Source organism: Leptodactylus fuscus, chromosome 4 (assembly GCF_031893055.1).
Source record: "Leptodactylus fuscus isolate aLepFus1 chromosome 4, aLepFus1.hap2, whole genome shotgun sequence".
Classification (NCBI taxonomy): domain Eukaryota; kingdom Metazoa; phylum Chordata; class Amphibia; order Anura; family Leptodactylidae; genus Leptodactylus; species Leptodactylus fuscus.
The window spans coordinates 206,653,987-206,672,829 of NC_134268.1; the positions used below are offsets into that span (position 1 = coordinate 206,653,987).

At 41.1% G+C, this 18,843-nt stretch overlaps 1 protein-coding gene across 2 annotated transcripts in view; it reads right to left on the minus strand.

Moving 5' to 3' along the window:
* Positions 1-18,843, minus strand: part of MALRD1 (MAM and LDL receptor class A domain containing 1) — a 305,716-nt gene that overhangs the window by 6,967 nt on the left and 279,906 nt on the right. For both annotated transcript variants that reach the window (XM_075271657.1, XM_075271658.1), the window contains 2 exons: positions 5,720-5,802; positions 3,622-3,703 (listed from right to left, as the gene is read on the minus strand). In XM_075271657.1, coding sequence (XP_075127758.1) covers positions 3,622-3,703; positions 5,720-5,802 — 165 coding nt within the window. The remainder of the gene's footprint in view (positions 1-3,621; positions 3,704-5,719; positions 5,803-18,843) is intronic.

The window sequence follows — 18,843 nt, forward strand, 5'->3', positions numbered from 1 at the left end:
TTTCACCCACTCGAAGACATGAAAAAGGCTGAAAATAGCAGGATGGTGTAAAAGGACTGGCCCACCATCTATGGTGTTTTGACCTAGCTGTTAGGAAGTGTGGAGACTAGTTGATATATAAGGGTACATGCATATGGCAGACGGACTCCACATGGCCCAGACAGGACACCAATAAAGGACTGTTTGATCCACTGACTGCTCCTGCAGTTTTCTTGTCCCCCGTCCAGATACAGTAAGTGCTTTCATTACACACCCTTGCGTTTGCCTGGACCATATCCAGGTGCTTAGCAGAAGGATATTTGATGTCACCTTTGTTTGCAGAGGACTGGATTGTTACAGACTGGGGCTGCATCATAATTAGCAATGAATCCACATTTGAGTCTGGAGGCCTCATGGCGACTACTTCAATCCAGCAACTCACAGCCGGCTATACACAGTAACTTGTGAGCCAAATTTGCCAATTTTAGTGGGACTGGGTGATCATGTAATGTTCCAGGAGGCAGATTTAGGGATAAATGAAGGATTGTTATCCTGGTGCTACTGTGACATCATTGTGTGCATTACCTTCGTATTACTGTGACATCATTGTGTGCATTATCCATGACCCTTGGACATGACACTTGGCAGCTCCCGCCCGGGGTCTACTGACCAGTAAGGACATAACATTAAGCTCTGGGGTCCCAATGCACAAGCTGTACTGACCCCCTAACTATAATGTATGCTTTATTGCACTGGTCTTATCTTAGCATGTTTCTCCTTGCCTACTGTACACCTGATGAAGGGATGAGTTTATCCTGAAATGCGTTGTGACAAGATTGGCTCAATAAAGGACTGTCTAAAAGAATACATCTGGTAAGCGTGGATATTGTATAACAAGTACTGGAATCTTTGGTCCATTCTTTTATATGTATTTATATTAGGAAGAGACAGTTTATGGACCCCCTATTGTTCCTGGGCCCGGATACATCTGCACCCCTCATGTTACCCCCCACTGATCAGCGGTCCTGTACAGTTATATACCTTTTGTTCGGCTTGTGTTTGTCAAGCCAATTGTGATTTACAAAAAAAATGTGTGCGCTGAGCTGTACCCTTGTGTCATCTTTAAGGGGCACGGGCGGGTTAAATAGAAAAGTTGTATAGTATTGATTTTTATATGTTCTCATAAAGAAGATTTTCTGTCGGAAGTGAAAGTATCCATTGTGGAAAGAAATGCCAAAGTCTTCCAGGAGCAAACAGGGGGGCTTCCACATTCAGATTAAATTGTTATTTTGTCAAAGTTTTATAACTTGTGTTATAAACTAAATGTCCCTAAATCTCCCTATCATGTCTGTCTATCTACTATCTATCTCCTATCTATCTATCTATCTATCTATCTATCTATCTATCTATCTATCTATCTCCTATCTATCTATCTATCTATCTATCTATCTATCTATCTCCTATCTATCTATCTATCTATCTATCTATCTATCTATCTCATATCTATCTATCTATCTATCTATCTATCTATCTTCTATCTCTCTCTCTCTCTCAATCGATCTATAAAAAAATAAATAAACTGCATTCTTCATATAAATATCAATGCCAGCAAACAACTTTGTCCAAAGTCAATTCAATAAAAGGAAAAAAAAATGCAGCAATCCAAAAACTCATACAATGTGACTCTTTTTTGTTGATTCGTTGGGAGTGACATTTCAGTCTTCTCTACTTTTCCCATATGTCTATCTAATATCTAACTATCTGCATTTGTATGACAAATATATAACATCTCCCTCTCATATAGAGTTATATACAGTCCTATGAAAAAGTTTGGGCCCCCCTATTAATCTTAATCATTTTTTGTTCTAAATATTTTGGTGTTTGCAACAGCCATTTCAGTTTGATATATCTAATAACTGATGGACACAGTAATATTTCAGGATTGAAATGAGGTTTATTGTACTAACAGAAAATGTGCAATATGCATTAAACCAAAATTTGACCGGTGCAAAAGTATGGGCACCCTTATCATTTTATTGATTTGAATTCCCCTAACTACTTTTTACTGACTTACTGAAGCACAAAATTGATTTTGTAACCTCAGTGAGCTTTGAACTTCATAGCCAGATGTATCCAATCATAAGAAAAGGTATTTAAGGTGGCCAATTGCAAGTTGATCTCCTATTTGAATCTCCTCTGAAGAGTGGCATCATGGGCTACTCAAAACAACTCTCAAATGATCTGAAAACAAAGATTGTTCAACATAGTTGTTCAGGGGAAGGATACAAAAAGTTGTCTCAGAGATTTAACCTGTCAGTTTCCACTGTGAGGAACATAGTAAGGAAATGGAAGACCACAGGGACAGTTCTTGTTAAGCCCAGAAGTGGCAGGCCAAGAAAATATCAGAAAGGCAGAGAAGAAGAATGGTGAGAACAGTCAAGGACAATCCACAGACCACCTCCAAAGAGCTGCAGCATCATCTTGCTGCAGATTGTGTCACTGTGCATCGGTCAACAATACAGCGCACTTTGCACAAATAGAAGCTGTATGGGAGAGTGATGAGAAAGAAGCCGTTTCTGCACGTACGCCACAAATAGAGTTGCCTGAGGTATGAAAAAGCACATTTGGACAAGCCAGCTTCATTTTGGAAACAAAGATTGAGTTGTTTGGTTATAAAAAAAAGGCGTTATGCATGGCGTCCAAAAAGAAACAGCATTCCAAGAAAAACACATGCTACCCACTGTAAAATTTGGTGGAGGTTCCATCATGCTTTGGGGCTGTGTGGCCAATGCCGGCATCGGGAATCTTGTTAAAGTTGAGAGTCGCATGGATTCCACTCAGTATCAGCAGATTCTTGAGAATAATGTTCAAGAATCAGTGACGAAGTTGAAGTTACGCCGGGGATGGATATTTCAGCAAGACAATGATCCAAAACACCGCTCCAAATCCTCAGGCATTCATGCAGAGGAACAATTACAATGTTCTGGAATGGCCATCCCAGTCCCCAGACCTGAATATCATTGAACATCTGTGGGATGATTTGAAGCGGGCTGTCCATGCTCGGCGACCATCTAACTTAACTGAACTTGAATTGTTTGTCCAAAATACCTTTATCCAGGATCCAGGAACTGATTAAAAGCTACAGGAAGCGACTAGAGGCTGTTATCTTTGCAAAAGGAGGATCTACTAAATATTAATGTCACTTTTCTGTTGAGGTGCCCATACTTTTGCACCGGTCAAATTTTGGTTTAATGCATATTGCACATTTTCTGTTAGTACAATAAACCTCATTTCAATCCTGAAATATTACTGTGTCCATCAGTTATTAGATATATCAAACTGAAATGGCTGTTGCAAATACCAAAATATTTAGAACTAAAAATGATTAAGATTAATAGGGGTGCCCAAACTTTTTCATAGGACTGTATATATATATATATATATATATATATATATATATATATATATATATATATATATATATATATAGTTTTTTTTTTTCCCCCACTACCTTGGAGTGCTGTCTTTTTCTATACTTTTCAACATTTTTACTATCAATTATTTATAGTATATATAGTACAGCTAAGACATGGAACCAATTTCTTGCCATGAGCTCCATTACAGTAAAGAATCCCATCTTACCTTTTACAGAAGTAACAGAAGAAGACAATAATAACTTCCGTCAATAAAAACATTAATCCAATGGTAATACCAATCCACAGACCTGTATGGAAAGAAGCCAGACATCTCAGCCTTAGTAATATAGTCATTACTCTAGGTATTGTACAGCTCTATGTAGACTTAAAGGACTTCTCCATCTAAATGATTCAGTCTATATTGGCTAGCTAAATATTTCTATTGCCATAGAAGGTATAATATATGCTTGTGTACATGCTTGTGCTACAGGACAGTTCAGGGGTATGCGCAATGTTTTCCAGTCTTTGCCATTTTAGAATGTATGAGGTCGCCCAAACATCCTCCCGCCATTCTCCTTCGGCCCTGTCTCTAGGTTTGTGGAAGCGACTGGACCTTTCTATCCATCTATCTATCTATCTATCTATCTATCTATCTATCTATCTATCTATTTATCCATAGTCCTGTCTTCCTTCTTGACTTAGAACATTCCAGAAAACACTCTTAAATAGAAACATCTGTATGTCGGCCAACATCAATGCAAATGTCCAATTAAAGTTTCTATTAGCATTGATGAGATAATAACTTCTTCTTTGGTTTTGCTTAAAGGAGGTCTGCAGCAGTCACAGACGGGAATACTAGAGCTAGTATCTATTATTGTTCTTAAATACGGGGCCGCAGAGACTTTTTATTATTTAACAGTAAGTGGGGATATATGGCATTTTTCTAATAGGCTTATATTAAAGGTTTTCAACCAATTTTACTCCGTAGTCTGGATGTGTTCTCCTACATTGCAGGCAGCTTTGTCCTGTGTCCTCTGACATCTGTCAGAGTTGCAGACTGAGGGTTCAGCTATATAGGATCAATATGATAAAACTTATTAAATGGATATGAATGAGCTCTCAGGATAGGAGAGGTAAAAACCTAGTTATATATATATGATCTCTCAGGACAGCAGAGGAAAATCTAGGACAATGAAGCAACTGGAAACAGGACAGAGCAGCCTGCAATGTAGGAGAAAGCAGGTAGTACTGTAAGACAGTTGATGACTTTTTATGAATATGTATTACAATTTTTTTTTACCGAAATATATACAATGCAATAATTTACAAAAACACTACACAAGGGTATCCATAACTAGTAATGCATTCATTCACTCTGTACTTTTAATGAGGTCACAGGGCCATTGTTAGCCTGGCCGATGACAGTTCAAGGGGAATGAAATATTTATGGCAGCGGCTATGGAATCCTTGGAGCAAGGGGGCCCAGTCCTAGTTAGTGCCATTCCCTTACTGAGTGGTAAGAATTTTTTTTTTTTTTTTTTCTTTTAAATGTAGATTGTGAGCCCCACATAAAGCTCACAATGTACATTTTTCCCTATCAGTATGTCTCTTTTTTTTTGGAATATGGGATGGAAATCCATGCAAACACGGGGAGAACATACAAAATTCTTGCAGATGGTTATTTTTCCTTGGCGGGATTTGAACACCAGGACTCCAGTGCTGCAAGGCTGCAGTGCTAACCACTGAGCCACCGTGTGGCCCCTGAGTGGTAAGAATTTGTGCAGGACACCCCTACATGAAGTAGGAACCAAACAAAAAGCTAGTTAACTGGCCCAACGGTATGGAAGGGGGTGTTAAGGTCTACTTTGCTAATAGGGACAATACAATCTTTTCTATGTGATTTCTTTTATATCTATCCCACCGAGGATAAGGGTCCATTAACACAGATTTTTTTGGCAAATATTTTGGTGCAGAATCCGTGTCAGAACCCACATGGAAAAAAAGTGTCCCCATAGAGTTTTATGGGTTCTGCTAGCTTTTTTTTTCCGCTAGTGGATTTTTTCTGCTAGCGGAAAAAAAGCTTCCTTCAGGCATATTCCTCCTGCAAAAACCAACACAGTCAATGGGAGGTGGAAAATCCATGTGAAATTGGAAAAAATCCATGTGGTATTGGCAAATTTCCTAATTCCTGAAGCAGATTTTTTCCTCGCCAAAATCTTCACCAAAAAACTCAGTGTGAATGGAGCCTAACATTACCAGAATACCAGTGGGCTACATAGATGAGATAAAGCACAAATAGTCTTTAGTTGTTGGATTCTTTGTACCTGTGTTATCAGATTCAGGCTTACTGAGAGATATTTCGGGAGAATAGAGGTGGCATCTTGTTCCCTTCCATTTTTCTTTGCACCTGAAAGAAAAAAAAACAGGCAACATGAAAAAAACCCAGTCCCTGTCTCCACTTACATGCCTAAACTGTCCTAATGACAGGGACAACTGGGTCCCTTCTCTAGATAAGTGTACACAGAACAGGAAAAGACAATACAACGCAGAGGAGGAGTCAGCAAGCCGAGGTCAAACCAGAGAGACAAAGCAGTACCAAATCCTAATCCAAAAGAGTAGTCAAAAGAAAAGCCAAAGGTCAGAAGTCAGTAATACAATACAATAGAAAAGAGAACAGCTTACTGAGGACAGAGTCATAATAGCCAGCAAGAATGTGTGGGCTGATGACCTGTACATAGGAAGTCCAGAACCCGCCCCAGACTTAATTGGCAGAAAGGCTGTCAATCACACAGGTATGGAGGTATGGTATCTGAGGATCAGAGCGAATCAAGGTGTAAGAGATGCTTGTGGTGGAAAATTAATTCAGAGCTGAAGGGATAGAGCGGTTTTCAGACAGCAACAAAAACCAAAAACAAGGAATCATAACTGAACACATCTCCTGTGCAGCAGTATGCTATCCAAAATTAACTCCTGCTTTCACAAATTTGTATTGCTGGAATTTCTCTGGACTTTCTATAAGAATTCATTCTATACTACAATATTTTTATATGGATAGATTAAATAGTATGCAGAAAGCTCCTAAGCGCCCTCTAGTGGGAGCTAAAAGCAGCCATAATAATATATTTTTTAAGTGAACCTGTCAGGTAACTTCTGTTGTCCTATGTAAGAACAGTATATGACTCTTGATTACTATCCATTCATACCAGGGACCAGGACCCCAGACCACATTCTCGTATTCATGGGAGTCAGTAAGTTACAACCTGTCCAGTGAATAGGAGTAACTTAAAATAACCAGAATACCTCTTTAAAAAGAAAATGTTATCACTTCCACCAGCTCCAACTCTTGCTCAAATTTCTTAGACATCACCCTGACGGGCATTGAGTCGAAAGGCACTGTCTCTGTAAGTGCTTACCGTAAAAAGATCTCGGGCAACACCTTACTGTATGCTACTAGCTCCCACCCCAAACATACAACCAGATCGCTACCCATTGGTGAATTCACTAGGATTAAAAGGGCTTGTACGGATAACGAGGAGTATGAGACTCAGGCCCAGGAGGTGTACAACAGATTTCGTGATCGGGGTTACCCCAAATGGATGATCAATAGGGGAAGGAACATTGTATCTAGGAAAAATAGACAGACTCTTCTCCATGAGGAAAAACAGCGGGAGAAAAAGGCTGGGGTATTTTTTACCACCAGTTTTAGTGATAATTATGGTGAAATAGTCAATATTGTTCGCAGAAATCTTCCCCTTTTGAGCCAAGACGACAAATTGCATGCCATCATGTCCCAGGGCTGTAATTTTGTCGCCAAACGGGGGCAGACAGTAGGCAATTATTTGTCACCAAGCCTTTACATCAATAATGGTAATAAAGGAACAGACACTTGGCTACACTTAACCGGCTTTTTTAGATGTGGACTTAGTCGTTGCCAGGTATGTAGATTTGCAAAAAAGAGTTCCAATTTCACTGATGCCAATAAATCATGTACGTACAAAATCAGGGAGTTCAGCAATTGCACCACAGAACATGTGGTGTACATGATTACATGTAAGAGTTGCAATCTCAATTATGTGGGAAGCACAGTGAGATCTGTCAAAATCAGGATCTCGGAACATCTTCAAGGTGTCCGGAATCCCAATTCTGTCAAACAGACAGGAGCTTCTAAACATTTTATTGAGATACACCATAGTGACTTGTCTTCATTTGAATTTAAGGTCATCGAAAGGGTTAATAGACCACCGAGGGGCGGCAATTGGGATCATAAACTTAGGTTGCGGGAAGCATTTTGGATCCTGAAGTTGAAAGCTCGTTACCCTACAGGACTCAATCGTAGGAATGATATCTCATACATTTATTGAGTCATCGTATTCGGTATACTCTTTATAAAAGCTTGTATCGTTCCAGTAGCTTTTTACACTAGTTTTCTGATTATTCAGTATTTCATCTTTTTCGCGCGTCTAGTTTGAGTTTGGTATGTCAGGATAATGTACCGAAGGTTAAACCAAATTGCAATTTTTTATTTGGGGATCAACATCGTTTGTATAATACAATAATATTCTTATTTCATATACATACTTACCTCGTATCAATTATTGGAGTTATATTGTTGGTCACGGGACCTTTGTTTCGTCTCCTCTCGTTGTATCTCGGATACGGTTTTCGGCGCATGCGCGGAGTAGTCATGGTTATCGTTACTCCGTAGGTGGTTCATCATCGCGGTGCGGCCGAGTCGGGTGATCTGTGCCGTCGTGAGTGTTATCTTTCGGGTTGGTGTCTTTTAGGTGGGTGCAACAATCGCACGTATTCTTTATATCCAGTTTGTGTCCGGTAAAAACTTTTTATGCGATCTTACCCTCTTTTCTGTATATACATGGTTTATTTTGTTTTCTCATTAGATATTAACGGGTTATTACCCATGTTTTGGTTCCTTTGTACTCTCAAGTTGCCATGTATTCTTTAGAGCAATGTGTGACATCTATGTTTATACGTTATTCATATTTGTATTCACATGGGTATTTGGTTTAATTGTACAAAAGTGTATTTAGGAGGATTTGGATACACATTATTTCTTGGGTCTCTAGTCCTGCATGTGTTTATATGTGTTGAACTTTACAGTATAATGTTTTATGTGAACAATTTTCAAATGTTTACTTATAACTATATGTTTCGTATATATGTCCATCAAATTTGCATGTTTTTATTTCCTTTTTTCTTTTATCATTGTATAGTTGTCATGTGTCAGTTGTTGTTGATTTTTGTTGTGGGTTTGGCTGCATTCACACATGGTCACAATTGGTGAGTGCATCAGGTGTTTGCAATTAGACCCTTTATATATATGGTTGTCATAAGCAAGGGAATCAGGCTACGACTAAGAGGTCCATTTTTCTACCTCGAAACGCGTCAGCTCTTTCCTTTTATCGTTATGGACCTACTGTGACATCAATCACTGTTTGCATCCTCTATGGATCTTTTTAAGTTGATGCAATAAAAGTTACATTTTATGGAATTGGAGTGGAGCTGGATTCCTTTATCTTCACATCTTATGCAATCGTCCCACGGTCGGTGGGCAGTAACCACGTGCTTCACTCCTTCCTGGAGATAATACCTATTTTCAACCCGGTGGAGGAATGTATAATCACCTTTTGTGGAATTACAAGTAAGTGGGCTGTTCAATCTCCTTCCCCTTTCCCCTTTTGCAGTTGTTCCAACTCTTGCTCGGCTGGTTCTAAGGCAGAAGGATTTTTTTTTTCTCCAGTCCCCACCATTCCTGAGCAATCAATACAGTTAACTTTGGTGTCTGATCTGCCAGATACATTCTCTGTTGCCAAGTGGGTGGTATCAAGCCAAAGCAGGCAGAAAGGACTGCCCATCAGACAGTAGAGAGTCTTCTTAGCATATTCTGTGTTGAATTTTACAGTATCGATTGCTCAGGAATGGTGGGGTCTGGAGAAAAAAATTCCAACTGCGATGGAATCAGTGGCTCAGCGCCTAAACATTGGAATTGGTGGAAGTGGTATAAGGTCTCCTTTAAATCTATGCCTATATACGGGATTTGGAGCTCAGATTTGGAAACAATTTTGAGTGCTAGACGACAAATGAACAAACGAATATGCAAAGTATATGGAACTTAAATTAATTGTAATGTTATAAGGTGGAGATTGACTTTAAGACTTTCCACTGAAGATATAGGCTCGGGACTTGCTCTGTTAAACTCCCCATAAATAGACATTTCAGGTTTTTCATCCCATGAACCTGTTTAAATGACTGGGCAAACACAGTATCGGAGATGTGCTGACTCTTCGCGCTGGAGATCCCAGATGCAATACTAAATGAATTTGCCAGCGGATGCGCCATGCGTTTATTTCTATTGCGGTGACAGGATGATGATGGATAAGTCATTAGACAAGTGCCAGGAGGCCAATAGGTAGACTCATCTCAAAAGAAACAATTTAATGAACAATGCTTGGAAAGGTCAAATAGAAGACTTGTTGTAGGAAGCAATTCTACAAGGCAACCAACGCTAGACACAGCAAATAAGATGAAGAAGTTGGTAACGTTATTGGAAAGTTATTATAGCTCTGCTTAGATATTCCTTAAGGCCATGAAGCTCTGCAGGATCCATCCTACAACAGATTGCAGTGGTGCCAAGAGGACCCCACTGACTTATAATGGGACCATTGGATTTTCATAGTCATTTTCATCGTGGCACTCTTTCCTAGTTTTGCCATCAAATCTGACAAAATTACTGATAGAATCTCCTCCAACAACATGAAAATATATATCTATTTTACTTTAAAGGGGTAATCCCATCCACAACGTATGCCATAAATGTCTGACCAATGTCAGTCCCACCTATGGATCCCCCTCTACAGAATGGGAGTCACTGATCCTCTTCCTGATGTAGCCACTTTCAGGTGAAGAGGTGGCGCCTGCACGCAACTCTTTGCATTCACTTCTGTGATAGCTGAGCAAGTGTTTCGATATGTCAATAACCCTCATAATAGTAAATTGGGAGTCAATGCAGATGCAAGACCAACTCTTCATGCAATATACCCTGTCAAGTACAACATAGCCACTGGCTACCACACATCAATGCTCAATGGTCAAGGATAAGACATTTATGATATATCCAGTGGGCATGCCATAAATAACCAAAACAGGAATATCCCTTTAATAATCATATTAGGTTACGGCAAAAAAAAACAAAAAAACAAAAAAAACAACTAGGGTATGTATGTGTGGACTTTTTTGTTTCAATGCTCTTAAAATACAGTGAATTAACTTTGTTACTAGTCCTGTCTACAAATATCTTACAGTCCTATGAAAAAGTTTGGGCACCCCTATTAATCTTAATCATTTTTAGTTCTAAATATTTTGGTGTTTGCAACAGCCATTTCAGTCTGATATATCTAATAACTGATGGACACAGTAATATTTCTGAATTGAAATGAGGTTTATTGTACTAACAGAAAATGCGCAATATGCATTAAACCAAAATTTGACCGGTGCAAAAGTATGGGCACCTCAACAGAAAAGTGACATTAATATTTAGTAGATCCTCCTTTTGCCTCTAGTCGCTTCCTGTAGCTTTTAATCAGTTCCTGGATCCTGGATGAAGGTATTTTGGACCATTCCTCTTTACAAAACAATTCAAGTTCAGTTAAGTTTGATGGTCGCTGAGCATGGACAGCCCGCTCTCAAATGATCTGAAAACAAAGATTGTTCAACATAGTTGTTCAGGGGAAGGATACAAAAAGTTGTCTCAGAGATTTAACCTGTCAGTTTCCACTGTGAGGAACATAGTAAGGAAATGGAAGACCACAGGGACAGTTCTTGTTAAGCCCAGAAGTGGCAGGCCAAGAAAAATATCAGAAAGGCAGAGAAGAAGAATGGAGAGAACAGTCAAGGACAATCCACAGACCACCTCCAAAGAGCTGCAGCATCATCTTGCTGCAGATGGTGTCACTGTGCATCGGCCAACAATACAGCGCACTTTGCACAAGGAGAAGCTGTATGGGAGAGTGATGAGAAAGAAGCCGTTTCTGCAAGCACGCCACAAACAGAGTCACCTGAGGTATGCAAAAGCATATTTGGACAAACCAGCTGAATTTTGGAAGAAGGTCCTGTGGACTGATGAAACAAAGATTGAGTTGTTTGGTCATACAAAAAGGCGTTATGCATGGCGTCCAAAAAAAAACAGCATTCCAAGAAAATCACTTGCTACCCACTGTAAAATTTGGTGGAGGTTCCATCATGCTTTGTGGCTGTGTGGCCAATGCCGGCACCGGGAATCTTGTTAAAGTTGAGAGTCGCATGGATTCCAATTAGTATCAGCAGATTCTTGAGAATAATGTTCAAGAATCAGTGACGAAGTTGAAGTTACGCCAGGGATGGATATTTCAGCAAGACAATGATCCAAAACACTGCTCCAAATCCTCAGGCATTCATGCAGAGGAACAATTACAATGTTCTGGAATGGCCATCCCAGTCCCCAGACCTGAATATCATTGAACATCTGTGGGATGATTTGAAGCGGGCTGTCCATGCTCGGCGACATCAAACTGAACTGAACGCGAATTGTTTTGTAAAGAGGAATGGTCCAAAATCCCTTCATCCAGGATCCAGGAACTGATTAAAAGCTACAGGAAGCGACTAGAGGCTGTTATCTTTGCAAAAGGAGGATCTACTAAATATTAATGTCACTTTTCTGTTGAGGTGCCCATACTTTTGCACCGGTCAAATTTCGGTTTAATGCATATTGCACATTTTCTGTTAGTACAATAAACCTCATTTCAATCCTGAAATATTACTGTGTCCATCAGTTATTAGATATATCAAACTGAAATGGCTGCTGCAAACACCAAAATATTTAGAACTAAAAATGATTAAGATTAATAGGGGTGCCCAAACTTTTTCATAGGACTGTATATTATTGATACAGAGCTGTCTCCATGCTTACAGACTACAAACAAACTTTTTGTGTAGTCTGATCCTGCAGTTATATAATACGGTCTTGCATTACAAAGCCTCCAAATGTTTTCAATATAAATACATGGTATGTAATGCTTCATTCCTCCTGTGGGGGTGCTGCAGAGAAATCAAACACTTGCTGCCAAGTTCTTATGAAGATTGCAGCTGATCACTGGAGATACTATGAAAAAACCTATCACAAGGCAGTATCTAAAGCAGAGACTCCTTTTAAGATGTAAAACACTGAAGTTCTAAGCAGAAACAACTGAAAATATATTCTGCTACTGAACATGTGATAGAGAATGAAGCAGAGGGAAACTCCAATCTAAATCCCAAAGAATAAAGATGGTAAAGTAGAGAATATAAGAGGTGTAGTACAATGGCACCCCGGCCGCATCAAGTGCCATGCAAATATCAGACAGAGAAGAGAGAACAGAAAGAGCCGAACTAGAGATATAAAGGAAGGAACAATATCTAAATTACAAGATCCCGTGGAGCACTGTAGACTATGTAGAGGAAGGAGTGTGTCTGACTTACTGCCCAAAGCTAAAACACACAGGGAGATAAGACATGCTTTATGTGACTCATCTACTCCGCCATGCCAGCTCAGTGCTATATATACTGGTGGCTAAACCTCGCCAGATACTCATATACATGGCTAAAGCTGGTCGGATACTCAGATACGTGGTTAAAGCTGGCCAGATACTCAGATACATGGCTAAAACTGGTCGGATACTCATATACATGGCTAAAGATGGCCAGATACTCAAATACATGGCTAAAGATGGACAGATACTCAGATACGTGGCTAAAGCTGGCCAGATACTCAGATACATGACTAAAGCTGACCCGATACTCAAATACGTGGCTAAAGCTGGCCATATACTCAGATACATGGGTAAAGCTGGCCCAATGCTCAGATACGTGGCTAAAGCTGACCAGATACTCAGATACGTGGCTAAAGCTGGCCAGATACTCAGATACGTGGCTACAGCTGGCCATATACTCAGATACATGGGTAAAGCTGTCCTAATGCTCAGATACGTGGCTACAGCTGACCAGATACTCAGATACGTGGCTACAGCTGACCAGATACTCAGATACGTGGCTACAGCTGGCCATATACTCAGATACATGGGTAAAGCTGTCCTAATGCTCAGATACATGGGTAAAGCTGGCCCGATACTCAGATAAGTGGCTAAAGCTGATGAGATACTCAGATAAGTGGCTAAATCTGGCCATATACTCAGATACCTTGGCTAAAGCTGGCCATATACTCAGATACCTTGGCTAAAGCTGGCCATATACTCAGATACATGGCTAAAGCTGGCCATATACTCAGATACCTTGGCTAAAGCTGGCCATATACTCAGATACATGGCTAAAGTTGGCCAGGTATGTGTTCTGAATGGGGAAAGGAAGAAAGTTGTTGCCGGACATCTCCAGTGATGACCTGATTAATATGAGAACAAAATCATTGGGCATGTTGAAATTCATCAGCCTGATCATTTTCTGCCCGTGACTTCTGCTGCCAGGGAAAATTCGAGAACCCCCCCCCCCCCCATACACATGATCAATATGTATATAGAATTCCATAAAACACAAGTGTAGATTCACTTTTAGTTCACCTTTGTCTTTTACGTCTACTCATAGAAAAAGTCAATAAAAAGAAAAATATCTCATTACCACCAACATTAAACAAAGACAGAATGAGGGGAAAATATTCTGCGGCTTTTAAATTGCTATTTCCTATTTACTTTATTAGTACTTTTTCTCATTCCGTTCCATTAGTGTAATGGCGAGGACGAGGAGTAAATAAAATAACGGAAAAGAGCAAAGCGAACATTTACATAAGAATAAATTATCCGACCGACTACTAAGGTGAATCCAGATCATCTTCTATCCTTGAGATACTAAAAACTACTCTGACGGCATCAAAGGACAAAACACAAAGACAAAAAGGTTTCTGTGCAGAAAATAAGGTTACGATTGATTTTTGTGGAATTGATTTTTAATAGAACATGGCTGGGATTTCATACCGACTTTTCGACTTTCTAGTAGTAACTATCGAAGGATGGATGCAGTCAGAATGCAAAGTTGCATACAGGTTTCCATTCACATGGTATGGTGAGTCTCAGGCAGAGAAGTCTCTCTTCGGGTCCTCGCTCTTTCTTGATCTGGAACGCGTCAGCAATCGGTGGCTGACGTTGATGCTCTGATTGGTAGATGCGCTCGAGTGCAAGCAGTAGGCAAATAAATACTAGAGACCTAAACAGAGACTCCCAGTCGGATCCATCCCTGGCATAATGGAAAGGTGAGTATACATTGTTTATTATTAGAGATGAGCGAGTAGTATTCGATTGAGTAGGTATTAGATCGAATACTACGGTATTCGAAATACTCATACTCAATCGAGTACCACTTGCTATTCGAATGGAAAAATTCAATGCAGAACGAGCGTTGATTGGCCGAATGCTATACAGTCGGCCAATCAACGCTGGTTCTTCTCCTACCTTTAGAAGTCTTCTCCCCGCGGCGTCTTCCGGCTCTGAATTCACTCTGCCAGGCATCGGGCCTGGGCAGAGCCGACTGTGCATGCCCGTGCTACAAGAAAATGGCCGCTTTGACTGTAAGCGGCCATTTTCTTGTAGTGCGGGCATGCGCAGTCGGCTCTGCCCAGGACCGATGCCTGGCAGAGTGAATTCAGAGCCAGAAGACGCCGCGGGGACCCTGCAAGGAGAAGACTTCTCAGAGAATCCAGCCCGACCCTCACTCATGGACTTGGTAAGTTCAATTCGATCGAATGTTGCCTACCCCTGAAATGAGCATTTTCCCCCATAGACTATAATAGGATTCGGTATTCGATTCGAGTAGTTAAATATTGAGGGGTTACTCGAAATGAATATCGAATATATCACTGTTCGCTCATCTCTATTTATTATTTTAAAGAAGAAATCTGTACCATAACCGTACATCTAACATGCCATTTATAGTGCTGATGGTGTGATACAGCAAACCAGTAATTTTCAACCCCAGGAGGTACGTCATCTAGTCTCGGGGGGTATATACCATGACTGAGAACCAGCGCTCTGAAAATGACCGCAAGTAAAAGTATATGTGCTCAGGTTCTAGTGCCACCAAAACTAGCCACCATCTTCAAATATTGAGGCACAGAAGCTGCCAAGTAGAGGTCACCAAGGTGGCCCCAAGGTGAACATTTAACAAATTTGACATGAGGACCCCCAAGCCACCTGACCCCCTACCAACTACCCCCTCCCAGCACAAACTGCATTCCTGTACACACTATTATGCCCTATAGTAGCCCCTAAACACACTATTATGCCCTATAGTAGCCCCTACACACACTATTATGCCCTATAGTAGCCCCTACACACACTATTATGCCCTATAGTAGCCCCTACACACTCTATTATGCCCTATAGTAGCCCCTACACACACTATTATGCCCTATAGTGGCCCCTACACACACTATTATGCCCTATAGTGGCCCCTACACACTCTATTATGCTCTATAGTAGCCCCTATATACTATATTGCACAATAGTGGCCCCTGTACACAGTATTATGCCCCATAGTGGCACCTGCATACACTATTATGCCCCCTTGTGGACCACTCATGAACCATTATTAAACTCCGGGGTCTTTTCAGACCTCAGAGTATATTGGAGACCCAAGGGAGGATACAAACATAAAAAACACTATCTCTCCCTGGCTCTGCCGCAATTCCCATTGGACCAGACATCACCTGACTCAGGTCGGCGACGCAACGCATAATGACGCTGGCCTGGGCCACGTGACGTCACCAAACAGGCCTGAAACCTGCTGTAGCGCAGGAGAGGTGAGTAACAGTGTTGTTTATGCTCCCTCACCTCCCCTGAGCCTCTGATTGTTATACTTTGGGATCTCAAAAGACCCCCAGAGCATATGATAGCGGTGTTTGTTTGGGGTTCGCGGGCCTGCAGGCCTCACTTACTGATTCTCGCTTGTGCTCACAGCTGCATCCACAGTAGGGGAAGTGTTGGCAGCTGTGAGCAGGAGTGAGGATCGGTAAGTAAATAGGGCCCGTTACTGGCTGGAGTTATTCCAACAGGTAATGGCCTATTAAGAAAAAAACATATCAGGGGCCCACTGGGCCCCCTAATATCCAGGGCCCTGTGCCAGCTGCTACCGCGGTAGTTACGCCCCTGATATGAACAGTGGTCCCTTGTATACATGCCTTAATGGGTTAACATTCATGCCCCTCCATTCATTTATATATGACTGCCGGAGATAGCCTAGTGCAAAGCTGTAGTATAGTCCTGTGTATGAGCCCTTGGAGAGTAATACGAAATATCCAAGGTAATTTTAAATGGTAGAAAAGTAATTAATTAACAATTGAAGGCAAAGCTAAGAAGTGAGATACAACACTGAGATGGAATTGGCTTACTGGAGGATTCTACAGATGGTTGAGGTTCTGGTATGATAATGGAGCCAATCTACAGCAAGACCAATGAGCACATGACTAATGGTAAAGTCACATGGAAACCCTTGACCCATTAACAATGGAAAATACTCTGGGGGATTGACTTCTATGGCACCCAAATACATTCATGCTATGGTCTTTTGCATGACCTCATACATGAAGGTATGGCAATACCTTATAACAATACTGGAGTTTATGATACCAGCCCTTGTTTAGTGTAGATAGAGCTTGGCTATTTATTCATTAACTCTCTTGAGCCCAAGGTACCCCAACAAATCGACCCCTTCTGTGGTGACCAAGTACCATTGTCCCCCTCTGAAATCACCACCTCATATCCACCTATCTACTTCAATACTCCACGAAGAGACCTCTAAAGTTAATATCGCTTTTACACTTCTAGAAGTGTGTTGGCTCCAAACTGCAAAATCGACATAACAGCTGCAGCCACAAAGGAGATTTAGCTTCGGACGGAAAGCTGCCAAATGTAATTAAACATTTATTTATAGTTGTTAAGCCCCATTGTTTCCAGCTGATACAAAATTATGAGATAAAGCTTGACGAAAAGGTTAGCCATCGCAGTCCTTTCATTCAGTGCCATGCACGCACCTATGAACGCAGATTGTGCTACTATTTTATATAGAAACACAGGGGGCGTATATTTCTCCGTAGTCCAACTCCAGGCAAAAACTGAAAAGTCAGAATACAGACGTTCCCTGCCTTATCTATCGGCATGGCTGGACATATCCATACAGGTTGATATAGGATGATGAGCTTTTCAAGATAATATTGTGATATTATTTGTATCTATTTGTGTCAAGGGTTATGTTACTATGTTGCAGCTTTTTATTGAATTGTTTCATAAGAGTTTGTTAATCTAACCAAATTCATGTTACCTTAAGGATGAACATATCGGTAGGAGAGATTAATATTTTGATTATTTGTGAGGTTTCCCCATCTGTTTAGTCTGATCCAAATGTGTCCCAAAAGTATAATAACCGAAGGACCGGGGGAGGTGGGGACAATTAATAAACAGTCATACTTACCTTCCTTCAACCATCCTAGGCCCCCTCGCAGCATCTGTTTCCTTCCCCTCATCATCGTCCATCATCATCACCTTCTGGGTTCCCAGGAGACTACTAACACCTTAAAAAATCCACACTTTGAAAAAGTTCTTTGGACTCTCCATATTGTATACAAGGCTTTCTTTTGTTGAGCCAGTCGTAATTCTTATCTATTCTACACTGTCTACCAATAAGTATTTGGACCCCTGCGGTAGAATAGAAAACCAACATTTATTCCTATTCAATACTTGGTAGACCCCAGCAGACGCTTCCTTATGAATGGGATTGAGCGACACAATACTCCCGGATGCCTGGTGACACTCCTGGTGTATGTGAGCCATCGGTTGGGTGTGGTTTCTCTGGCCAGCACTCGTCGGTCTCTATCTCCCAGTTTCGGGGGTCTGCCGACTCGGGGCACATTCCGACAATCACTGTTCACCTTCCACTTTGTAATCACATAGACCACTGTTGATTTTGGGTAATTCAGTTCGCTTGCTATGTCCCTTAAGGATTGACCATTTCTGTGGTACCCCACAATTACCCCTTTCTCGAAATCGGACAACTCTGCACTTCGTGGCATCTTGCATGCGACTAATGCCAATGCTGTTTCCTATTTAACGGTGGAAGGAATGACGTACATCAAGACCGCAGATATCTTCATCTGCCATGAAACTCTGTCAGTGTGTCGGCCAGATATATCGGCCTGCACCTTATACTGAGGGAGAGTGACTCCCAGTATGTTACTGGTAGGCTTAGTCATCTAGCAGCATACATAACTATACGACTAGGAGCAGGGGTGAACCTACCTTTGTCGCCACTCGATGCAGACGACAGAAAGCCGCCCCCCTTCCCCGGAGGAGGGGGCGGAGCGGAGGGGGTGGGGCAGAGCAAAGGGGGCGTGGCGGAGCGGCGTTAGCAGGCAGAGAGCAGG